We start from the raw sequence: 24,419 nt of genomic DNA on the forward strand, positions 1-24,419 counted from the left end.
ATTCCTTTCTGTTTTTCGTTATGGATCTTGAGTGGTGTTAGGGAAGGAGGTTGGTCAACAAAGAAGGAAAAATTTCACCAAAAGTTGTTTGGGGTGAAATACTTGGGGTGAAATATGGGGTGAATAAGTCTTGGCACCTTGGAAGGTCATCACTGGGATGAGTGGCTTGGCCAGAATGGAAAAAGGGTGAACACCAAACCCGAGGCCTGCTGAAGGTGATGGAAAATTGAGCCGGATTCAGGCTGGATTCAGGCTGTGAGAGGTTGGAACAGTCTTGGGAGATTAAGGAAAAAGGAGTCACCTGAGGCTACGATGCAGGAAAATTTTATTGAGAAAAAAAAAAAAGCAGGATAAATAGATGAAATGGAGCTGGTCTGAGGTGCAAGAGGACGAACATCAGCACAGATCCTTTGATTGCAGGAGGTCTGGCCAGAGCATCAAGGACTTCCTACCCTGCAATAGGAGCAGCCCAGCAGAGGTGCCCAGTGGTCTCTGGCTTGGGAGAAGGGATTTGTCCAGAGGGGAATGGACAGCTCCAAAGGGTCCATGCAGAGCAGGGAGAGGAGAACAGCAGGAATGGAAATGGGCCATGTTTGCAGGCAGCCCAGGCTGGCCCCTTGGCTGCTGCCTTGCTTGGTGGCCTGAGAGCAGGAGCTGGAAGAGCTGAACCTGTTTGAGAGCCTTGGTCCAGAGATGTTTCCTCAATGCCTGAGATGTGTTCCAGGGAGTGGCTGGATGGTGTCAGGAGTGGTGCTGAGGACTCTTAGCAGATGTAGCCGCCCCTTCTGCCATAGCAGCCCAGGCCTCCCAGCCCGTAGCCAAATCCACGGCCGTAGCCAAGGCCGTAGCCAAAGCCACCAAATCCACCAGAGATGGGCTGTCCCTGGGCACTGAGCTCAGTGCCCACGGCAGCCGAGGAGGTGGATCCGACGGCGGTGCTCTGGGGGAAGGAGGTCATGATGGGTCCTGGCAGGGTGACCAGCACAGGGGAAGGCTGGATAACGACGCGGGAATCCTGGCATTGCAGGGCACAGGGCTCGTTGCAGCTGTTGGCCAGCGGGGTGGGTCCGCAGGGTTGGCAGAGGGTGTTGCAGGCCATGGGTGTGGTGTGGAGGGTGCCTGGAAGAGAAGGCAGTGAGGCAGGGCAGGGGTGTGGGGGCACAAGGGGGAAAGCATCAGAAGGGCAAGGGAGTGTGGAGGCTGTTGTGGGGCTGTGGGGAGTTGTGAGGGCTGCTGAGGCTTGGGCTGAGCATGCTGGAAGAGAGGGGCCAGGGGTGGGCAGGAGCAGGAGGGTCAGGGGCTTGAGACTCACCTGGTTGTGTGCAGGAGCAGGAGGTGAAGGCGTCAGGAGAAGTGTGTGAGGGAGAGAGGTTCTGGGCCGGCTTTTATGCTGGTCCTGTCAGGGTGGGACAGCCTTGTCCCATGGCCTTGGGGTAATTTTTTAGGCAGCAGCTCTTTTGTTAGTGGTGAGTCATTGTGGGGGGAGTGTTTTTCCCTGACACAATTGTGCAGTTTTGTGACTAGCTCTTGTTGCCGTGTCCTTCTGACCTTGGCAGCAACTTCAATAATTTGGTATTTGCATGGATGTGATTGTTCAGTGTGATTCTGGAAGGGCTTAATAAACAACCAGAGCCCTGAAGATCTGCGATGTCATCCGTGAGGTCATTTTTCGGCACACAAGTGCTGTGGTTTGTGGGTGCCTTGTGAAGACTGGGACTCTGTTCCATGACACTGCATGTCCATCAGTCGTTGTGTCGCACCCAGAACGGAGGGAGCTGCTGATGTCCTGGGGAGGTCACTCTGGAATAGCTTGGCAAGGTCCAGGTGCCTGGGAGTCCTTAGTGATGGATGAAAGAGAGCTCTTGTCCTTGTGTCTTGAGTGGGGTCAATAGAGAGGATCTGGAGAATGAGAGCACGGTCAGGCTGAGTTTGTTCCAAAGTTTGGATCCATTTGTATTTCTCAAATTTACACGACAGCATTCTCTGTCACTTAAAGCACATTCCTTGACCTGGTTTAGAAATCCAGTAAACAAACAACACACCTGTGCCCGATCCCTTTTTGCCGGGGCTGTGACCTCAATTCTCTCATTCCGCATTCATGCCACAAGGTTTCATAACTTATGTTTTATGTTTTATGTTGTGTCCCTCTACAAAACCTAATAATTACTAACGGACAGTCAGTGCGATCCTCTTCCCTCCCCTCTCACGGTTCCGGCATGTCTTTGTAAATTTTGTGATTCCACGTCCCTCTCTTGAGGCCATGTCCATCTGACCTTGGTGGCAGCTTTTAATTCTTTTAATTGCAAATTATAGCGACCAAATTCTGCTGTTGATGGTTCATGTCAGGGCAGGCTGAAGACGTGACCAAAACTTTGGAAAGCTGGGGTGTCATCATTTAGGTCATCCCGTGGCCCTCGTGTGCTGTGGCTTTTGGGTGTGTTGTAAAGAGTTGCCCCCAGCTTCTCTCAGCCCTGTCAGGCCGGTCTGAGCTTTGCAGCTGTGCCAAGTATCTGCTGCTGCCCCTTCCATCACATTCCCTTCTTCTCTGCGTTTCCCCAGTCTGGCAAACCCTGACATTAAACCTTGTTTTTCATGTTGGTCATGCTCTTCGGCTTTCTGTGTGCCCCTCTTGAATTTACAGTTATGATATCCAGGGCATTTTAGGTCCCAACTTGGGCTGAGGTGTGAGGTCACTTGTCTGGGCAGCATCTGATGGTCAGAATGAGGATTTGGAGGTTGCGCAGTGTTTTTGGAGGCGAGTATTGCATGATCCTCAACAACCAGGCAAGCCCGAATTGTCTCAGTGCCCAGCATGGTGGCCAGAGAAGGCTCTGAAGAATTGGGCCCAGAGGCTTGTGGTCAGTGTCCCAAAGTCCCCAGTGCTTGTAGCCCAAGAGTTGGATCCTTTTGGCCAACACTGAAAGCCTGAGTGGTCCTGGACATCTGCTGGAGCTCGGCAAGGACAGGTGCCAAGCCCTGCTTCTTGGTGGGGGGGAATCATCCCGGATGGGATAAAATGTCTGAGTGTCAGTTGGAACAATTGTTTTCTTCTCCAAAAAAGCCGTTGTGGTTGTGGTTGAGGAGAAATGCAGAAAGAGTTGTCCCTGTAGCATGGTGGGAGCAGGGACCTCAAGTGTCCAGGACCTGGAATATTGTTATGACCAAGCGGGGAGAGGTGACTCTTGCTGTCTGTTTAGCACTGGGGGGGTCACATGTGAGGGCTTGTGGGCAGTCCTGGCCAGCCCAGTGTGAAAATGAAGTCAGTTTAGTGAATCGAGACCATTTCAGGGCCAGCAATGCTCTAAAGGAGGATCTTTCCTAGAGGAGAGGCTGAGAGAGCTGGGACTCACAGCCATCAGTGTGTCCAAATCTCTGATGGCGGAAGATGAAGTCGAGGGAGCCCGGCTGTTCTCTGCAGTGAACACGAGGAGGACAAGAGGGCAGGGGCACAAGGGAAAACAGATGGAATTCTGCAGGAAAAGAAAGCAAGGATTTTTCAGTGTGAGGTTGGTCACAGAGGGGAAGAGGCGGTGGAGACCGTGCTGGGAGAGCAAAACATGAACTGTCCGTGGTGCTGAGAAACTCTGCTCTTGCTGGGCCTGCTTGAGCTGAAGGGAATGAAGCACTTGCACTCCAGACTCCCCGCCCAAGTGGAAGAGTTTCTGACTGTTAGTTCAGAGGGTTTGAGGGTCCTGCTGGGAAGAGAGTTTGTGTGCTGGCAGAGAGAGGCTTTGCCAGAGCCATGAGCAGGAGAGCATTAATGTGTCAAAGCCTTTGGTGTAGCAGGTGTTTGGCTGGTAAAATATCTTGGAAGATTCCCCCCTTTTCTCTGCTTCCTTTGCAGGTGTTGTTTGTTACTGGGGGTGGTGGCTCTGTTAAATATTGCTGACATATTTCCTAGAGAAAAGTCTTGTGCCCCTTTTGCTTTAACCAAAGTCCTGTTGAGCCCCGGCACTGTGCGGGCTGAGGATGTGAGACCACTGGAATTCAAAAAGAAACAGAAGGCATCTCAGGCTTTCATGCAGAAAAATTTTATTGAAGCAAGAGAATGAAGAGACAGGAGAATGAAATGGAAGGGATCCAGAGTGAGCTGCAAGCAGGATGACCATGATCCGAGGTGCTTTTCTTGCAGGAGCTGTTGCCAGAGCCCCAAGCTGGTGGTGTCAGGGGTGGTGCTGAGGGCCCTTAGCAGATGTAGCCGCCCCTTCTGCCATAGCAGCCCAGGCCTCCCAGCCCATAGCCAAATCCACGGCCATAGCCAGAGCCGTAGCCAAAGCCACCAAATCCACCAGAGATGGGCTGTCCCTGCACACTGAGCTCAGTGCCCACGGCAGCCGAGGAGGTGGATCCGACGGCGGTGTTCTGGGGGAAGGAGGTCATGATGGGTCCTGGCAGGGTGACCAGCACAGGGGAAGGCTGGATAACGACGCGGGAATCCTGGCATTGCAGGGCACAGGGCTCGTTGCAGCTGTTGGCCAGCGGGGTGGGTCCGCAGGGTTGGCAGAGGGTGTTGCAGGCCATGGTTGTTGTGTGGAGGGTGCCTGGAAGAGAAGGCAGTGAGGCAGAGCAGGGGTGTAGGGGTGCAAGCAGCAGTGATACAGGAGAGTGATGGAGTGTGGAGGCTGTTGTAGGGCTGTGGGGAGGCGTGAGGGCTGCTGAGGCTTGGGCTGAGCGTGCTGGAAGAGAGGGGCCAGGGGTGCGGGAGCAGGAGAGTGAGGGGATTGAGGCTCACCTGGTTGTCAGCAGGAGCAGGAGGAGAAGGTGTCAGGAGAATGTGTGAGGGAGAGAGGTTCTGGGCCGGCTTTTATGCTGGTCTTGGCAGGGTGGGACAGCCTTCTCCCATGGCCTTGAGGCATTTTGCAGGCAGCATCTCTTGAGTGGCCCAGCCTGCTGAGTCCTGTGGTGGGGAGTATTTTCCTTCCTGGAATTCGGCAGTTTCAGGTCTTTCCCTTGGGGCGGTGTCCATCTGACCTTGGCGGCACCTCTTAACTGCCAGAATTAGAGACCAGTGTGTGGTGGTTGATGTCGCGTGTCAGGGCACGTAGAAGATTCAGCCAAAGCTGAGGAAAACTTGGGTGTCATCCAAGGTCATTCCCTGGTGTACTGAGAACATGTCCCATTTGCATTCTTGCCTCCTGCCTGAAGGAACTCTCAGCTCTCTCAGCTTCTGCCTGTTTTAAGGGAAATCGTGGACCTCAGCCCTCTGGGCCCTGCCATTCATATCCTTCTCAGGCCACCACACTGGACACCTGGTCTTGCCTGGGTTGTTGAGGATCGTGTAATACTGGCCTCCAAAAGCCCTGGACAACTTCCAAATCCTCTTTCTGACAATCAGACGTTGCCCAGAGGAGTGATCTGCCTGCTCCACACTCAGTCCAAGTAAAGATCCAAAAGACCCTGAGTATCAAATCCTTCCAGACAAGAGGGACACCGAGGCACCCTCAGGGCACAACCAATGGTAAAGGTGATGTCTCCAGTCTTTGACAGTTGGGGAAATGGCGTGGAGAGAGGGAATGGGGTGGAAGGGGCAACACCAGATATTTGGAAGTGCAGCAATGCCCAGACCAGCTTGTCAGGGCTGAGAGAGGCTGGTGGCAACTCTCACAACTCACCCACAAGCCACGGCAGGCCAGTGCCACAGGGTGGCCTCAGTTCTCCAAAGCGTTGGTCACGTCTTCATGCTGTACCCACAACACCAAAATTCCATCTCTAAATGCACACCTAAAGGCTGCCGCCAAGGGGAGATGGACACGGCCTCAAGGGGAGGATGTGGAATCTGAGAATCCCACAAAGAAATGCCCAAGTAATGGCAGAGAAGGAAAGAAGAGGTTGTTGACCATCCGTTAGTAATTAATGGTTATTTGCTAAGAGGAACATAATACTAAGACTCGAGGGATGTAAATTATGAAACCTTTTGGCTTGAATGCGGAATAAAGGAATTGACATCACAGGGCACCCTGGAAACAGAGGGATGGGCCCCATTTGTTGTTTGTTTCGTAGATTTCTGAATGAGGTCAAGAAATACATTTTAAATGACAGATGAGGTTGCTGTTAAAATTTAGGAACTCCAAATGGATCATACCGCTGTAACAAATACAGCCTGAGCAGCCTTGTGCTTCCCAGATCCTCTCCATTGACCCCACTCAAGACACAAGGCCAGGAGCTCTCTTTCTTCCACCAGGAAACATTCCCAGGCACTGGAATCTTCCAGGTTTTTGCAGAGTGTCCTCCCCAGGACATCAGCAGCTCCCTCAGCATTCCTGGGTACTACACAAGGACTGATGAACATCCAGAGGTACAGAACAGAGTGCAGGTCTCCACAAAGCACCCACAAACCACAGCAGATGAGGGCCACAAAATGACCTGACTGATGAGGTTGCAAATCTCCAGGGCTCTGATTGTTTATTCAGCCCTCCTTGACAAACACTGAACAATCAAATCCACCCAAATACCAACTCCCGATTGAAAGCCGCCCTCAAGGTCAGCTGGACATGGCCTCAAGAGCAGGACATGGAATTGCAGAATAGCATGAAGAAAAAACCTCCCCACCTCATGATTCACCTGGCTGGGCCAGGCAAGAGCTGCTGCCTCAAAATGCCCCAGGGCCATGGGAGAAGGCTGTCCCACCCCTACAGGACCTGCATAAAAGCCAGCCCAGAGCCTCTCTCCCTCACACACGTCTCCTGACGCCTTCTCCTCCTGCTTTTGCTGACAACCAGGTGAGTCTCAAGCCCCTGACCCTCCTGCTCCTGCCCACCCCTGGGCCCCCTCTTCCAGCTGCTCAGCCCCAGCCTCAGCAGCCCTCACGCCTCCCCACAGCCCCACAACAGCCTTCATACTCCATCACACTCCTGCATCACCACCCCTCACACCCCCACACCCCTGCCCTGCCTCACCCCTCTCTCTTCCAGGCACCCTCCACACCACACCCATGGCCTGCAACGCCCTCTGCCAACCCTGCGGACCCACCCCGCTGGCCAACAGCTGCAACGAGCCCTGTGCCCTGCAATGCCAGGATTCCCGCGTTGTTATCCAGCCTTCCCCTGTGCTGGTCACCCTGCCAGGACCCATCATGACCTCCTTCCCCCAGAGCACCGCCGTCGGATCCACCTCCTCGGCTGCCGTGGGCACTGAGCTCAGTGCCCAGGGACAGCCCATCTCTGGTGGATTTGGTGGCTTTGGCTACGGCCTTGGCTATGGCCGTGGATTTGGCTACGGGCTGGGAGGCCTGGGCTGCTATGGCAGAAGGGGCGGCTACATCTGCTAAGAGTCCTCAGCACCACTCCTGACACCATCCAGCCACTCCCTGGAACGCATCTCAGGCATTGAAGATGCATCTCTGGACCAAGGCTCTGAACGAGGCTCAATTCTTCCACCTTCTGCTCCCAGGGCACCAAGCAAGGCAGCAGCCAAGGGGCCAGCCCAACCTGCCTGCAAATATGGCCCATATCTGTTCCTGCTTTTCTCCAATCCCTGCTCTGCCTGGACCCTTTGGATCTGTCCACTCCTCTTTGGACAAACTTCTTCTCCCAAGCCAGACACCATCTGGCACCTCTGCTGGGGTGCTCCCATCGCAGGGGTGGGAGGCCTTGATGCTCTGGCCAAACCTCACCAAAGGAAGGGACCTTGGCTGATGGTCGCCCTCCTTGCATCTCTGACCAGCTCCCTTCCACTGTCTGCTCCTGAGTTTTCACTCTTCTACCTCAATAAAGTTTTCTTGCATAGCCACCTCAGATGACTCCTTCTTCCTTCTCCCAAGCTTCTTCCAGTCCCACTCAGCACTAAGCCCGGGTTGTAGAGGCCTCTGGGGTGGGTGAAAATGTGCACTGAGAACACTCTTAGGTATTATTTCTGTTCTTCCACTATGCAGTGCCACACTTTGCACTTCCAGTGCATGTTCACATAAACCCTTCAGCTATTGAAACACAAACCTGGACACACTAATGCAGGTGTCTCCTTGCCTCGGGCACAAGCCCCTTGTCGGTGGTGTGTTCAGTTTTTATGGACACAAGATGCTCCTGCTCGTCATTGTGTTCCAGGGCTATGTCCAGCTCTGGATGGGCAGGTCCATGTCTTCCTTGTTTCCAGGTCCCAGAGCTGAACACATATCTCCAGTCTCACCAGAGTGGAGCAGAGGAACAGAATCTCCCCCTCACCTGTTGCCCACGCTCTGGGGATGAGCCCAGGGCACAGCGGGGTTTCTGTTTGGCACATTCACGTGGTACAACATGTCCCTTACTTCATCCACCAGCACCCCAAGTGCTCCTTCATGGGCTCAATCCCCTCATCACCCCGCCTTTATCCTGCATGTTTGCGACTGCTCCAATCCCGGTGCAGCAGGTCCTGCCCCTCTGGCCTGCTCTGATGATTTTGGAGAACTCTGATAATCTCTGGGTTACTGGGAACAAGGAAGACAAGACTCTGGTGAGGGATATCCAGAGCACGGCCTCAAGGATGATCCATGGCAGAAGCTCTGGGACAGCCATTGCCCATGACATTGGGGCATTTTTCAGGCTCATTGCTCTTGGCTGGCACAGCCTGGTGTGTCCCGAGGTTGGGAACACTTTGCTTCCCACAGCTCTGCAATTCCATATCCTGCTCTTGAGGCTGTGCCCATGTGACCTTGGCAGAAGCTCTGATGAGTTGTTATCCCCTCCAACATGGGTGGATGAAGGAAGAGGGGCCAGTATCCTGTACCTGGACTTGTGCAAGTCCTTTGTTCCTGTGCCAGACAACATCCTTGTTTCTAAGCTGCAGAGATGTGCAGTTGATGGTTGGACCATTTGGTGGGTAAGGAATGGGCGGGATGGTCTCACTCAAAGAGTTGTCGTCAATGGCTCCACGTGTCTGTGTGGAGAACAGGGATGAGTGGTGACCCACAGAGACTCCTGTTGGGATTGTTATAATATTGTATCATTGTCAGAAATCAGGGCACCGGGGTTTAATGGGATGATCAGCAAAAGCAGGGACCACTGCCAGCTGAATAGTGGGGTTGGTTGTCTGGAGGGAAGGCATGGCATTCAGAGGGGCTGGAACAGGTTGGGGCAGTGGGATATTGTCCATCTCAGGAGGGTGAACGAGGCCAAGTGCAAGGTCCTGCATGTGGTTTGGAGCACTGCCAAACATGGCTGCAGACTGAACAATGAGTGGATTGAGAGCAGCCCAGAGGAGAAAAACTTGGGATGTCTTTAGATGAAGAACCGGACATGCCCAACCACGTGAATGAGCTGACCAGAACCTCCCCTGAGCTCAGGTCCATGGCATGGGCAGAAGGTGATGGGGGGGATTCTGCCCCTCTGCTCTGGTTGGGGTGGACTGGAGTTGTGTGTGGAACTCTGGGAGATGAAAATAAGAGAGACATGCAGCAGCTTGAGTGTATCTGTAAATGGGCCTGGAAGATGATGAGGGTCTGGAGCAACTGATGTCCAGCCAAAATGAACACAGCGCCCGTGAGGGGCTTGTGCCAGAATCCAGGATAGAGCTGCATTCGTGCATCCAGGCCTGTGATTAAGCCAGTGAGGTTCTTCTCTGTGATGGACACAACGTGTGTCAGTGTGTCCCAGTGGGTAGTGGAACTGCAGAACCAATTCCACGAATGGTATTGTTGCAGTTTGCACCCACCACAAATGGCATGTGGAGACATGGATTTGTGCCAAGTGTGGTTGGCACACCTTTGTCAGAAGGAAGTTGAAGGAGACGTCCCAGGTTGCAAGGCAAGAAAATTTTATTGAGGCGAAAGAAGGGTGAGAGGTCATGAGCAGCCAGTAGAAGGGAGCTGGTCTGAGGGGCAAGCAGGGCAACCATCAGCCAAGGTCCTTTGATTGCAGTAGGTTTAACCAGAGCAGCAAGGCCTCCTGCTCCACAGTAGAAGCAACCTGATGGTGAAGGTTCCCAATGGTCTCCAGCTTGGGGGAAGGGGTTTGCAGGAGATGGAGCTGGACAGAGCTGAAAGGGAGTGGGAGAAGAGGAGGAGGCAGATGGGCCATGTTTGCGGGCCGCCCAGGCTGACCCCTTGCCTTCTGCCTTGCTTGGTGCCCTGAGAGCAGGAGATGCCTTAAGGCATCACAGGAACTGGAATCGCAGAGCCCATTTGGGAGCCTTGGTGCAGAGATGCATCCTCAATGCCTGAGATGTGTTCCAGTGAGTTGGTGGCTGGTGTGAGAAGTGTTGCTGTGGCTGACCCCTTAGCAGATGTAGCCATAGCCCCTTCTGCCATAGCAGCCCAGGCCTCCCAGCCCGTAGCCAAATCCACGGCCATAGCCAAAGCCGTAGCCAAAGCCACCAAATCCACCAGAGATGGGCTGTCCCTGCACACTGAGTTCAGTGCCCACGGCAGCCGAGGAGGTGGATCCGACGGCGGTGTTCTGGGGGAAGGAGGTCATGATGGGTCCTGGCAGGGTGACCAGCACAGGGGAAGGCTGGGTAACAACGCGGGAATCCTGGCATTGCAGGGCACAGGGCTCGTTGCAGCTGTTGGCCAGCGGGGTGGGTCCGCAGGGTTGGCAGAGGGTGTTGCAGGCCATGGGTGTGGTATGGAGGGTGCCTGGAAGAGAAGGCAGAGAGGCTGGGAAGGGGTGTGGGGGTGTGAGGGGTGGCAATGCAGGAGGGTGAGGGAGCGTGGCAGCTGTTGTGGGGCTGTGGGGAGGCGTGAGGTCTGCTGAGGCTTGGGCTGAGCGTGCTGGAAGAGAGGGGCCAGGAGTACGGGAGCAGGAGAGTGAGGGGATTGAGGCTCACCTGGTTGTCAGCAGGAGCAGGAGGAGAAGACGTGAGAATTTTGTGAAGCAGAGCAGTGCTGGGCCGGCTTTTATGCTGGTCCTGGCAGGGTGGGACAGCCTTGTCCCATGGCCTTGAGGCATTTTGAGGCAGCATCTCTTGCGTGGCCCAGCCTGCTGCGTCCTGTGGTGGGGAGTGTTTTCCTTCCTGGAATTCGGCAGTTTCAGGTCCTTCTCTTGGGGGCGGTGTCCATCTGTCCTTGGCGGCACCTCTTAACTGCCAGAATTAGAGACCAGTGTGTGGTTGTTGATGTCGCGTGTCAGGGCACGTAGAAGATTCAGCCAAAGCTGAGGAAAACTTGGGTGTCATCCAAGGTCATTCCCTGGTGTACTGAGAACATGTCCCATTTGCATTCTTGCCTCCTGCCTGAAGGAACTCCCAGCTCTCTCAGCTTCTGCCTGTTTTAAGGGAAATCGTGGACCTCAGCCCTCTGGGCCCTGCCATTCATATCCTTCTCAGGCCACCACACTGGACACCTGGTCTTGCCTGGGTTGTTGAGGATTGTGTAATACTGGCCTCCAAAAGCCCTGGACAACTTCCAAATCCTCTTTCTGACAATCAGACGTTGCCCAGAGGAGTGATCTGCCTGCTCCACACTCAGTCCAAGTAAAGATCCAAAAGACCCTGAGTATCAAATCCTTCCAGACAAGAGGGACACCGAGGCACCCTCAGGGCACAACCAATGGTAAAGGTGATGTCTCCAGTCTTTGACAGTTGGGGAAATGGTGTGGAGAGAGGGAATGGGGTGGAAGGGGCAACACCAGATATTTGGAAGTGCAGCAATGCCCAGACCAGCTTGTCAGGGCTGAGAGAGGCTGGTGGCAACTCTCACAACTCACCCACAAGCCACGGCAGGCCAGTGCCACAGGGTGGCCTCAGTTCTCCAAAGCGTTGGTCACGTCTTCATGCTGTACCCACAACACCAAAATTCCATCTCTAAATGCACACCTAAAGGCTGCCGCCAAGGTGAGATGGACACGGCCTCAAGAGGAGGATGTGGAATCTGAGAATCCCACAAAGAAATGCCCAAGTGATGGCAGAGAAGGAAAGAAGAGGTTGTTGACCGTCCGTTAGTAATTAATGGTTATTTGCTAAGAGGAACATAATACTAAGACTCGAGGGATGTAAATTATGAAACCTTTTGGCTTGAATGCGGAATAAAGGAATTGACATCACAGGGCACCCTGGAAACAGAGGGATGGGCCCCATTTGTTGTTTGTTTTGTAGATTTCTGAATGAGGTCAAGAAATACATTTTAAATGACAGATGAGGTTGCTGTTAAAATTTAGGAAATCCAAATGGATCATACCGCTGTAACAAATACAGCCTGAGCAGCCTTGTGCTTCCCAGATCCTCTCCATTGACCCCACTCAAGACACAAGGCCAGGAGCTCTCTTTCATCCACCAGGAAACACTCCCAGGCACTGGAATCTTCCAGGTTTTTGCAGAGTGTCCTCCCCAGGACATCAGCAGCTCCCTCAGCATTCCTGGGTACTACACAAGGACAGATGGACATCCAGTGGCACAGAACAGAGTGCAGGTCTCCACAAAGCACCCACAAACCACAGCAGACGAGGGCCACAAAATGACCTGACTGATGACGTTGCAAATCTCCAGGGCTCTGATTGTTTATTCAGCCCTCCTTGACAAACACTGAACAATCAAATCCACCCAAATACCAACTCCAGATTGAAAGCCGCCCTCAAGGTCAGCTGGACATGGCCTCAAGAGCAGGACATGGAAGTGCAGAATTGCATGAAGAAAAAACCTCCCCACCTGATGATTCACCTGGCTGGGCCAGGCAAGAGCTGCTGCCTCAAAATGCCCCAGGGCCATGGGAGAAGGCTGTCCCACCCCTACAGGACCAGCATAAAAGCCAGCCCAGAGCCTCTCTCCCTCACACACTTCTCCTGACGCCTTCTCCTCCTGCTTTTGCCGACAACCAGGTGAGTCTCAAGCCCCTGACCCTCCTGCTCCTGCCCTCCTGGGCCCCCTCTTCCAGCTGCTCAGCCGCAGTCTCAGCAGCCCTCACGCCTCCCCACAGCCCCACTACAGCCTCCACACTCCCTCACCCGCCTGCATCACCACCCCTCACACCCCCACACCCCTGCCCTGCCTCACCCCTCTCTCTTCCAGGCACCCTCCACACCACACCCATGGCCTGCAACACCCTCTGCCAACCCTGCGGACCCACCCCGCTGGCCAACAGCTGCAACGAGCCCTGTGCCCTGCAATGCCAGGATTCCCGCGTCGTTATCCAGCCTTCCCCTGTGCTGGTCACCCTGCCAGGACCCATCATGACCTCCTTCCCCCAGAGCACCGCCGTCGGATCCACCTCCTCGGCTGCCGTGGGCACTGAACTCAGTGCCCAGGGACAGCCCATCTCTGGTGGATTTGGTGGCTTTGGCTACGGCCTTGGCTATGGCCGTGGATTTGGCTACGGGCTGGGAGGCCTGGGCTGCTATGGCAGAAGGGGTGGCTACATCTGCTAAGAGTCCTCAGCACCACTCCTGACACCATCCAGCCACTCCCTGGAACGCATCTCAGGCGTTGAAGATGCATCTCTGGACCAGGGCTCTGAACGAGGCTCAATTCTTCCACCTTCTGCTCCCAGGGCACCAAGACAGGCAGCAGCCAAGGGGCCAGCCCAACCTGCCTGCAAATATGGCCCATATCTGTTCCTGCTTTTTTCCAATCCCTGCTCTGCCTGGACCCTTTGGATCTGTCCACTCCCCTCTGGACAAACTTCTTCTCCCAAGGTAGACACCATCTGGCACCTCTGCTGGGGTGCTCCCATCGCAGGGGTGGGAGGCCTTGATGCTCTGGCCAAACCTCACCAAAGGAAGGGACCTTGGCTGATGGTCGCCCTCCTTACATCTCAGACCAGCTCCCTTCCACTGGCTGCTCCTGAGTTTTCACTCTTCTACCTCAATAAAGTTTTCTTGCATAGCCACCTCAGATGACTCCTTCTTCCTTCTCCCAAGCTTCTTCCAGTCCCACTCAGCACTAAGCCCGGGTTGTAGAGGCCTCTGGGGTGGGTGAAAATGTGCACTGAGAACACTCTTAGGTATTATTTCTGTTGTTCCACTACGCAGTGTCACACTTTGCACTTCCAGTGCATGTTCACATAAACCCTTCAGCTATTGAAACACAAACCTGGACACACTAATGCAGGTGTCTCCTTGCCTTGGGCACAAGCCCCTCGTTGGTGGTGTGTTCAGTTTTTATGGACACAAGATGCTCCTGCTCGTCATTGTGTTCCAGGGCTATGTCCAGCTCTGGTTGACCATGTCCATGTCTTCCTTGTTTCCAAGTCCCAGAGCAGAACACATATCTCCAGTCTCACCAGAGTGGAGCAGAATCAGCTCTGAGCCCTCACCTGCTGCCCACGCTCTGGGGATGAGCCCAGGGCACAGCGGGGTTTCTGTTTGGCACATTCACGTGGTACAACATGTCCATTACTTCATCCACCAGCACCCCAAGTGCTCCTCCATGGGCTCAATCCCCTCATCACCCCGCCTTTATCCTGCATGTTTGCGATTGCTCCAATCCCGGTGCAGCAGGTCCTGCCCCTCTGCCCTGCTCTGATGATTTTGGAGAACTCTGATAATCTCTGGGTTACTGGGAGCAAGGAAGACAAGACTCTGGTGAGGGATATCCAGAGCACGGCCTCAAGGATGATCCATGGCAGAAGCTCTGGGACAGCCATTGCCCATGACATTGGGGCATTTTTCAGGCTCACTGCTCTTGGCTGGCACAGCCTGGTGAGTCCCGAGGTTGGGAACACTTTGCTTCCCACAGCTCTGCAATTCCATATCACACTCTCGAGGCTGTGCCCATGTGACCTTGGCAGCAGCTCTGATGAGTTGTTATCCACTCCAGCATGGGTGGATGAGGGAAGAGGGGCCAGTATCCTGTACCTGGACTTGTACAAGTGCTTTGTTCCTGTGCCAGACAACATCCTTGTTTCTAAGCTGCAGAGATGTGGAGTTGATGGTTGGACCATTTGGTGGGTAAGGAATGGGCGGGATGGTCTCACTCAAAGAGTTGTCGTCAATGGCTCCACGTGTCTGTGTGGAGAACAGGGATGAGTGGTGACCCACAGAGACTCCTGTTGGGATTGTTATAATATTGTATCATTGTCAGAAATCAGGGCACCGGGGTTTAATGGGATGATCAGCAAAAGCAGGGACCACTGCCAGCTGAATAGTGGGGTTGGTTGTCTGGAGGGAAGGCATGGCATTCAGAGGGGCTGGAACAGGTTGGGGCAGTGGGATATTGTCCATCTCAGGAGGCTGAACAAGGCCAAGTGCAAGGTCCTGCATGTGGTTTGGAGCAATGCCAAACATGGCTGCAGACTGAACAATGAGTGGATTGAGAGCCGCCCAGAGGAGAAAAACTTGGGATGTCTTTGGATGAAGAACCGGACATGCCCAACCACGTGAATGAGCTGACCAGAACCTCCCCTGAGCTCAGGTCCATGGCATGGGCAGAAGGTGATGGGGGGGATTCTGCCCCTCTGCTCTGGTTGGGGTGGACTGGAGTTGTGTGTGGAACTCTGGGAGGTGAAAATAAGGGAGACATGCAGCAGCTTGAGTGTATCTGTAAATGGGCCTGGAAGATGATGAGGGTCTGGAGCAACTGATGTCCAGCCAAAATGAACACAGTGCCCATGAGGGGCTTGTGCCAGAATCCAGGATAGAGCTGCATTCGTGCATCCAGGCCTGTGATTAAGCCAGTGAGGTTCTTCTCTGTGATGGACACAACGTGTGTCAGTGTGTCCCAGTGGGTAGTGGAACTGCAGAACCAATTCCACGAATGGTATTGTTGCAGTTTGCACCCACCACAAATGGCATGTGGAGACATGGATTTGTGCCAAGTGTGGTTGGCACACCTTTGTCAGAAGGAAGTTGAAGGAGACGTCCCAGGTTGCAAGGCAAGAAAATTTTATTGAGGCGAAAGAAGGGTGAGAGGTCATGAGCAGCCAGTAGAAGGGAGCTGGTCTGAGGGGCAAGCAGGGCAACCATCAGCCAAGGTCCTTTGATTGCAGTAGATTTAACCAGAGCAGCAAGGCCTCCTGCTCCACAGTAGAAGCAACCTGATGGTGAAGGTTCCCAATGGTCTCCAGCTTGGGGGAAGGGGTTTGCAGGAGATGGAGCTGGACAGAGCTGAAAGGGAGTGGGAGAAGAGGAGGAAGCAGATGGGCCATGTTTGCGGGCCGCCCAGGCTGACCCCTTGCCTTCTGCCTTGCTTGGTGCCCTGAGAGCAGGAGATGCCTTAAGGCATCACAGGAACTGGAATCGCAGAGCCCATTTGGGAGCCTTGGTGCAGAGATGCATCCTCAATGCCTGAGATGTGTTCCAGTGAGTTGGTGGCTGGTGTGAGAAGTGTTGCTGTGGCTGACCCCTTAGCAGATGTAGCCATAGCCCCTTCTGCCATAGCAGCCCAGGCCTCCCAGCCCGTAGCCAAATCCACGGCCATAGCCAAAGCCGTAGCCAAAGCCACCAAATCCACCAGAGATGGGCTGTCCCTGGGCACTGAGTTCAGTGCCCACGGCAGCCGAGGAGGTGGATCCGACGGCGGTGTTCTGGGGGAAGGAGGTCATGATGGGTCCTGGCAGGGTGACCAGCACAGGGGAAGGCTGGATAACAACGCGGGAATCCTGGCATTGCAGGGCACAGGGCTCGTTGCAGCTGTTGGCCAGCGGGGTGGGTCCGCAGGGTTGGCAGAGGGTGTTGCAGGCCATGGGTGTGGTATGGAGGGTGCCTGGAAGAGAAGGCAGAGAGGCTGGGAAGGGGTGTGGGGGTGTGAGGGGTGGCAATGCAGGAGGGTGAGGGAGCGTGGCAGCTGTTGTGGGGCTGTGGGGAGGCGTGAGGGCTGCTGAGGCTTGGGCTGAGCGTGCTGGAAGAGAGGGGCCAGGAGTACGGGAGCAGGAGAGTGAGGGGATTGAGGCTCACCTGGTTGTCAGCAGGAGCAGGAGGAGAAGGCTTCAGGAGAATGTGTGAGGGAGAGAGGTTCTGGGCCGGCTTTTATGCTGGTCCTGGCAGGGTGGGACAGCCTTGTCCCATGGCCTTGAGGCATTTTGAGGCAGCATCTCTTGCGTGGCCCAGCCTGCTGCGTCCTGTGGTGGGGAGTGTTTTCCTTCCTGGAATTCGGCAGTTTCAGGTCCTTCCCTTGGGGGCGGTGTCCATCTGACCTTGGCGGCACCTCTTAACTGCCAGAATTAGAGACCAGTGTGTGGTTGTTGATGTCGCGTGTCAGGGCACGTAGAAGATTCAGCCAAAGCTGAGGAAAACTTGGGTGTCATCCAAGGTCATTCCCTGGTGTACTGAGAACATGTCCCATTTGCATTCTTGCCTCCTGCCTGAAGGAACTCCCAGCTCTCTCAGCTTCTGCCTGTTTTAAGGGAAATCGTGGACCTCAGCCCTCTGGGCCCTGCCATTCATATCCTTCTCAGGCCACCACACTGGACACCTGGTCTTGCCTGGGTTGTTGAGGATTGTGTAATACTGGCCTCCAAAAGCCCTGGACAACTTCCAAATCCTCTTTCTGACAATCAGACGTTGCCCAGAGGAGTGATCTGCCTGCTCCACACTCAGTCCAAGTAAAGATCCAAAAGACCCTGAGTATCAAATCCTTCCAGACAAGAGGGACACCGAGGCACCCTCAGGGCACAACCAATGGTAAAGGTGATGTCTCCAGTCTTTGACAGTTGGGGAAATGGTGTGGAGAGAGGGAATGGGGTGGAAGGGGCAACACCAGATATTTGGAAGTGCAGCAATGCCCAGACCAGCTTGTCAGGGCTGAGAGAGGCTGGTGGCAACTCTCACAACTCACCCACAAGCCACGGCAGGCCAGTGCCACAGGGTGGCCTCAGTTCTCCAAAGCGTTGGTCACGTCTTCATGCTGTACCCACAACACCAAAATTCCATCTCTAAATGCACACCTAAAGGCTGCCGCCAAGGTGAGATGGACACGGCCTCAAGAGGAGGATGTGGAATCTGAGAATCCCACAAAGAAATGCCCAAGTGATGGCAGAGAAGGAAAGAAGAGGTTGTTGACCGTCCGTTAGTAATTAATGGTTATTTGCTAAGAGGAACATAATACTAAGACTCGAGGGATGTAAATTATGAAACCTTTTGGCTTGAATGCGGAATAAAGGAATTGACATCACAGGGCACCCTGGAAACAGAGGGATGGGCCCCATTTGTTGTTTGTTTTGTAGATTTCTGAATGAGGTCAAGAAATACATTTTAAATGACAGATGAGGTTGCTGTTAAAATTTAGGAAATCCAAATGGATCATACCGCTGTAACAAATACAGCCTGAGCAGCCTTGTGCTTCCCAGATCCTCTCCATTGACCCCACTCAAGACACAAGGCCAGGAGCTCTCTTTCTTCCACCAGGAAACACTCCCAGGCACTGGAATCTTCCAGGTTTTTGCAGAGTGTCCTCCCCAGGACATCAGCAGCTCCCTCAGCATTCCTGGGTACTACACAAGGACAGATGGACATCCAGTGGCACAGAACAAAGTGCAGGTCTCCACAAAGCACCCACAAACCACAGCAGACGAGGGCCACAAAATGACCTGACTGATGACGTTGCAAATCTCCAGGGCTCTGATTGTTTATTCAGCCCTCCTTGACAAACACTGAACAATCAAATCCACCCAAATACCAACTCCCGATTGAAAGCCGCCCTCAAGGTCAGCTGGACATGGCCTCAAGAGCAGGACATGAAATCGCAGAATTGCATGAAGAAAAAACCTCCCCACCTGATGATTCACCTGGCTGGGCCAGGCAAGAGCTGCTGCCTCAAAATGCCCCAGGGCCATGGGGCAAGGCTGTCCCACCCTGCCAGGACCTGCATAAAAGCCAGCCCAGAGCCTCTCTCCCTCACACACGTCTCCTGACGCCTTCTCCTCCTGCTTTTGCTGACAACCAGGTGAGTCTCAAGCCCCTGACCCTCCTGCTCCTGCCCTCCTGGGCCCCCTCTTCCAGCTGCTCAGCCGCAGTCTCAGCAGCCCTCACGCCTCCCCACAGCCCCACTACAGCCTCCACACTCCCTCACCCGCCTGCATCACCACCCCTCACACCCCCACACCCCTGCCCTGCCTCACCCCTCTCTCTTCCAGGCACCCTCCACACCACACCCATGGCCTGCAACACCCTCTGCCAACCCTGCGGACCCACCCCGCTGGCCAACAGCTGCAACGAGCCCTGTGCCCTGCAATGCCAGGATTCCCGCGTCGTTATCCAGCCTTCCCCTGTGCTGGTCACCCTGCCAGGACCCATCATGACCTCCTTCCCCCAGAGCACGGCCGTCGGATCCACCTCCTCGGCTGCCGTGGGCACTGAGCTCAGTGCCCAGGGACAGCCCATCTCTGGTGGATTTGGTGGCTTTGGCTACGGCCTTGGCTATGGCCGTGGATTTGGCTACGGGCTGGGAGGCCTGGGCTGCTATGGCAGAAGGGGTGGCTACATCTGCTAAGAGTCCTCAGCACCACTCCTGACACCATCCAGCCACTCCCTGGAACGCATCTCAGGCGTTGAAGATGCATCTCTGGACCAGGGCTCTGAACGAGGCTCAATTCTTCCACCTTCTGCTCCCAGGGCACCAAGACAGGCAGCAGCCAAGGGGCCAGCCCAACCTGCCTGCAAATATGGCCCATATCTGTTCCTGCTTTTCTCCAATCCCTGCTCTGCCTGGACCCTTTGGATCTGTCCACTCCTCTCTGGACAAACTTCTTCTCCCAAGCCAGACACCATCTGGCACCTCTGCTGGGGTGCTCCCATCGCAGGGGTGGGAGGCCTTGATGCTCTGGCCAAACCTCACCAAAGGAAGGGACCTTGGCTGATGGTCGCCCTCCTTGCATCTCAGACCAGCTCCCTTCCACTGGCTGCTCCTGAGTTTTCACTCTTCTACCTCAATAAAGTTTTCTTGCATAGCCACCTCAGATGACTCCTTCTTCCTTCTCCCAAGCTTCTTCCAGTCCCACTCAGCACTAAGCCCGGGTTGTAGAGGCCTCTGGGGTGGGTGAAAATGTGCACTGAGAACACTCTTAGGTATTATTTCTGTTGTTCCACTACGCAGTGTCACACTTTGCACTTCCAGTGCATGTTCACATAAACCCTTCAGCTATTGAAACACAAACCTGGACACACTAATGCAGGTGTCTCCTTGCCTTGGGCACAAGCCCCTCGTTGGTGGTGTGTTCAGTTTTTATGGACACAAGATGCTCCTGCTCGTCATTGTGTTCCAGGGCTATGTCCAGCTCTGGTTGACCATGTCCATGTCTTCCTTGTTTCCAAGTCCCAGAGCAGAACACATATCTCCAGTCTCACCAGAGTGGAGCAGAATCAGCTCTGAGCCCTCACCTGCTGCCCACGCTCTGGGGATGAGCCCAGGGCACAGCGGGGTTTCTGTTTGGCACATTCACGTGGTACAACATGTCCCTTACTTCATCCACCAGCACCACAAGTGCTCCTTCATGGGCTCAATCCCCTCATCACCCCGCCTTTATCCTGCATGTTTGCGATTGCTCCAATCCCGGTGCAGCAGGTCCTGCCCCTCTGGCCTGCTCTGATGATTTTGGAGAACTCTGATAATCTCTGGGTTACTGGGAACAAGGAAGACAAGACTCTGGTGAGGGATATCCAGAGCACGGCCTCAAGGATGATCCATGGCAGAAGCTCTGGGACAGCCATTGCCCATGACATTGGGGCATTTTTCAGGCTCATTGCTCTTGGCTGGCACAGCCTGGTGTGTCCCGAGGTTGGGAACACTTTGCTTCCCACAGCTCTGCAATTCCATATCCTGCTCTCGAGGCTGTGCCCATGTGACCTTGGCAGCAGCTCTGATGAGTTGTTATCCACTCCAGCATGGGTGGATGAGGGAAGAGGGGCCAGTATCCTGTACCTGGACTTGTGCAAGTCCTTTGTTCCTGTGCCAGACAACATCCTTGTTTCTAAGCTGCAGAGATGTGGAGTTGATGGTTGGACCATTTGGTGGGTAAGGAATGGGCGGGATGGTCTCACTCAAAGAGTTGTCGTCAATGGCTCCACGTGTCTGTGTGGAGAACAGGGATGAGTGGTGACCCACAGAGACTCCTGTTGGGATTGTTATAATATTGTATCATTGTCAGAAATCAGGGCACCGGCGTTTAATGGGATGATCAGCAAAAGCAGGGACCACTGCCAGCTGAATAGTGGGGTTGGTTGTCTGGAGGGAAGGCATGGCATTCAGAGGGGCTGGAACAGGTTGGGGCAGTGGGATATTGTCCATCTCAGGAGGCTGAACAAGGCCAAGTGCAAGGTCCTGCATGTGGTTTGGAGCAATGCCAAACATGGCTGCAGACTGAACAATGAGTGGATTGAGAGCAGCCCAGAGGAGAAAGACTTGGGATGTCTTTGGATGAAGAACCGGACATGCCCAACCACGTGAATGAGCTGACCAGAAACTCCCCTGAGCTCAGGTCCATGGCATGGGCAGAAGGTGATGGGGGGGATTCTGCCCCTCTGCTCTGGTTGTGGTGGACGGGAGTTGTGTGTGGAACTCTGGGAGATGAAAATAAGGGAGACATGCAGCAGCTTGAGTGGATCTGTAAATGGGCCTGGAAGATGATGAGGGTCTGGAGCAACTGATGTCCAGCCAAAATGAACACAGCGCCCGTGAGGGGCTTGTGCCAGAATCCAGGATAGAGCTGCATTCTTGTATCCAGGCCTGTGATTAAGCCAGTGAGGTTCTTCTCTGTGATGGATACAATGTGTGTCAGTGTGTCCCAGTGGGTAGCGGAACTGCAGAACCAATTCCACGAGTGGTATTGTTGCAGTTTGCACCCACCACTGGTGGAGACATGAATTTGTGCCAAGTGTGGTTGGCACACCTTTGTCAGAAGGAAGTTGAAGGAGACGTCCCAGGTTGCAAGGCAAGAAAATTTTATTGAGGCGAAAGAAGAGTGAGAGGTCATGAGCAGCCAGTAGAAGGGAGCTGGTCTGAGGGGCAAGCAGGGCAACCATCAGCCAAGGTCCTTTGATTGCAGTAGGTTTGGCCAGAGCAGCAAGGCCTTCCTGCTCCACAGCAGAAGCAACCTGATGGTGAAGGTTCCCAATGGTCTCCAGCTTGGGGGAAGGGGTTTGCAGGAGATGGAGCTGGACAGAGCTGAAAGGGAGTGGGAGAATAGGAGGAGACAGATGAGCCATGTTTGCAGGCCGCCCAGGCTGACCCCTTGCCTTCTGCCTTGCTTGGTGCCCTGAGAGCAGGAGATGCCTTAAGGCATCACAGGAACTGGAATTGCTGAGCCCATTTGGGAGCCTTGGTCCAGAGATGCATCCTCAATGCCTGAGATGTGTTCCAGTGAGTTGGTGGCTGGTGTGAGAAGTGGTGCTGTGGCTGAGGACTCTTAGCAGATGTAGCCATAGCCCCTTCTGCCATAGCAGCCCAGGCCTCCCAGCCCGTAGCCAAATCCACGGCCATAGCCAAAGCCGTAGCCAAAGCCACCAAATCCACCAGAGATGGGCTGTCCCTGGGCACTGAGTTCAGTGCCCACGGCAGCCGAGGAGGTGGATCCGACGGCGGTGCTCTGGGGGAAGGAGGTCATGATGGGTCCTGGCAGGGTGACCAGCACAGGGGAAGGGTCGATGATGACGCGGGAATCCTGGCATTGCAGGGCACAGGGCTCGTTGCAGCTGTTGGCCAGCGGGGTGGGTCCGCAGGGTCGGCAGAGAGTGTTGCAGGCCATGGGTGTGGTGTGGAGGGTCCCCTGGAAGAGAGAGGGAAGTGAGGCAGGGCATGGGTGTGTGGGTAAAAGGGGAAGTGATGCAGGAGTGTCATGGAGTGTGGAGGCTGTTGTGGGGCTCTGAAGAGGTGTGAGGGCTGCTGAGGCTGGGGCTGAGCGTGCTGGAAGAGAGGGGCCAAGAGGGCAGGAGCAAAAGGGCCAGGGGCATGAGGCTCACCTTGCTTTCAGCAGGAGGAAGAAAGTGTCAGGAGAAGTGTGTGAGGGAGAGAGGCTCTGGGCTGGCTTTTATGCTGGTGCTGGAGGGGTGGGACAGCTTTGTCCCATGGCCTTGGGGCATTTTTGAGGCAGCAGCTCTTGCCTCACACAGCCTGGCATGAGGTCATGCGGTCGGGAATGTTTTCCTTTGTCATGTTCTCCAATTCCGTGTCCTGCTCTTGAGTCTGTGTGCATCTGATCTTGGCGGCAGTTTTCATGGGTTGGTATTTGGCAGGATTTTCCTTGTCAGATGTGTGTCAGGGAGGAACGAATAAACAACCAGAGCCCTGGAGATTTGCAATGTCATCAGTGATGTCACTTTGTGGCCCTTGGGTGCTGTGGTTTGTGGGTGCCTTGTGAAGACCTCGACACTGTTTTGTGTTGCTGGATGTCCTTCAGTCATTGTGTTGCACCCAGGAATGCTGAGGAAGATGCTGATGTCCTGGGGAGGTCACTCTGGAAGAGCTTGGACAGATCCCAGTGCGTGCGAGATGTTCCTGATGGATGAACAAGTGCTCTTGGCCTTTTGTATTGAATGGGATCACAAGATCGGGTAAACCAGAGGCTGCTCAGCCTGAACCTGTTCCATTTTTATGGTCCTCTTGGATTCCTCAAATTCTAATTTCAACACACTCTTGCATGTAAAGTGTATTCCTTGACCTCATTCGGAAATCCAATAACAAACAACAAACAGCGTCCGATCCCTTTGTTCCCAGGCTGCTCTGTGGTGTCAATTCCCTTATTCCACATTCAAGCCATCAGGTTTCATAATGATTTATATCCCGTGAATCCTAATATTGTGTTCCTGTGAGCAAAACCCAGTAATTGCTACCTGATGATCAGCATGCTCCGCTTTCCCTCTCTGTCATGATGTGGGTGTGCCTTTATGGAATTTCACGATTCCACATCCTTCTCTTGAGGCCCTGTCCTTCTGACCTTGAGGGTGGCTTTCAAGTGTGAGTTACTGGTATGTGAGGGTTGGTGGGGAGGGTTTGCTCTGCGGGTGAGTGTCAGGGAGGGCTGAATAAGCAACCAAAATTTTGGGGAGGTGCGGTTGTCATCGGTAAGGTCACCCTGTGGCAGGGGTGTGCTGTGGTTTGTAGGGTGTGCTGTGAAGAGGAGCCTCATTCCCTCCCAGCCCTGTCCGGCTGGTCTGGGACTTGCAGCTGTGCTGGAGGTGTTGCCCCTTCCCTCACATTCCATGCCTTCCCACCTTGATCCCACCTGGCTAAGCCTGACACTAGACTTGACCTTTCCTGTTGACGGTGCTCTGTGGGTGTCTTGGTGCTCCTCTTGCCTTTAAGGTTTTGGTATCGAGGGCCATTGGGGTCTTTACTGGGGCTGAGTGCAAAGGGTGAGGCCACTTGTGATTAACAGAAAGAGGATTTGGCGGTGTTCCAGGGTTGTTGGAGGACAGCCTTGCCTGATCCTGGACATCCAGGCAAGTCCTGATGGTGTCAGTGGTTTGAGAAGGGTCTGAAGAACTGGGCCCGGAGGCTTGTCCCAAAGTCAAGATGGCATCAAGGCCCCAGAGTTGGATAATTTTTGCCAAAACCACAAACCTCAGTGGTCCTGGACATCTGCTGGAGCCCAGCAAGGGCATTTGCTGAGGGCTGTTTCTTGGGAGGAACAAGGATGTCATCCCAGGAAAGAA

The 24,419-nt window shown here is 54.2% G+C and overlaps 7 protein-coding genes across 7 annotated transcripts; 2 read left to right on the forward strand and 5 right to left on the reverse strand.

Annotated features, from left to right (window-relative positions):
• Positions 1-763: 763 nt before the first annotated feature.
• LOC137486345 (feather beta keratin-like) lies at positions 764-1,099 on the reverse strand. The gene has a single exon (XM_068211580.1). It carries the CDS (start codon positions 1,097-1,099, stop codon positions 764-766), a length of 336 nt encoding a protein of 111 aa, XP_068067681.1.
• Positions 1,100-4,185: 3,086 nt separating this feature from the next.
• On the reverse strand, positions 4,186-4,521 carry LOC137487121 (feather keratin 2-like). The gene has a single exon (XM_068212760.1). It carries the CDS (start codon positions 4,519-4,521, stop codon positions 4,186-4,188), a length of 336 nt encoding a protein of 111 aa, XP_068068861.1.
• A 2,410-nt stretch (positions 4,522-6,931) lies between these two features.
• LOC137462717 (feather beta keratin-like) lies at positions 6,932-7,267 on the forward strand. The gene has a single exon (XM_068173349.1). It carries the CDS (start codon positions 6,932-6,934, stop codon positions 7,265-7,267), a length of 336 nt encoding a protein of 111 aa, XP_068029450.1.
• Positions 7,268-10,184: 2,917 nt separating this feature from the next.
• Positions 10,185-10,523, reverse strand: LOC137462984 (feather keratin B-4-like). Its single transcript, XM_068173857.1, has one exon. It carries the CDS (start codon positions 10,521-10,523, stop codon positions 10,185-10,187), a length of 339 nt encoding a protein of 112 aa, XP_068029958.1.
• Positions 10,524-12,929: 2,406 nt separating this feature from the next.
• On the forward strand, positions 12,930-13,265 carry LOC137463490 (feather beta keratin-like). The gene has a single exon (XM_068174722.1). The coding sequence runs from the start codon at positions 12,930-12,932 to the stop codon at positions 13,263-13,265; it is 336 nt and encodes a 111-aa protein (XP_068030823.1).
• A 2,915-nt stretch (positions 13,266-16,180) lies between these two features.
• LOC137464318 (feather beta keratin-like) lies at positions 16,181-16,519 on the reverse strand. The gene has a single exon (XM_068175603.1). It carries the CDS (start codon positions 16,517-16,519, stop codon positions 16,181-16,183), a length of 339 nt encoding a protein of 112 aa, XP_068031704.1.
• Positions 16,520-22,174: 5,655 nt separating this feature from the next.
• On the reverse strand, positions 22,175-22,531 carry LOC137473542 (feather beta keratin-like). The gene has a single exon (XM_068189332.1). The coding sequence runs from the start codon at positions 22,511-22,513 to the stop codon at positions 22,175-22,177; it is 339 nt and encodes a 112-aa protein (XP_068045433.1). The 5' UTR covers positions 22,514-22,531.
• Positions 22,532-24,419: the final 1,888 nt, after the last annotated feature.

This window comes from Anomalospiza imberbis, chromosome 1 (assembly GCF_031753505.1).
Source record: "Anomalospiza imberbis isolate Cuckoo-Finch-1a 21T00152 chromosome 1, ASM3175350v1, whole genome shotgun sequence".
Lineage (NCBI taxonomy): Eukaryota > Metazoa > Chordata > Aves > Passeriformes > Viduidae > Anomalospiza > Anomalospiza imberbis.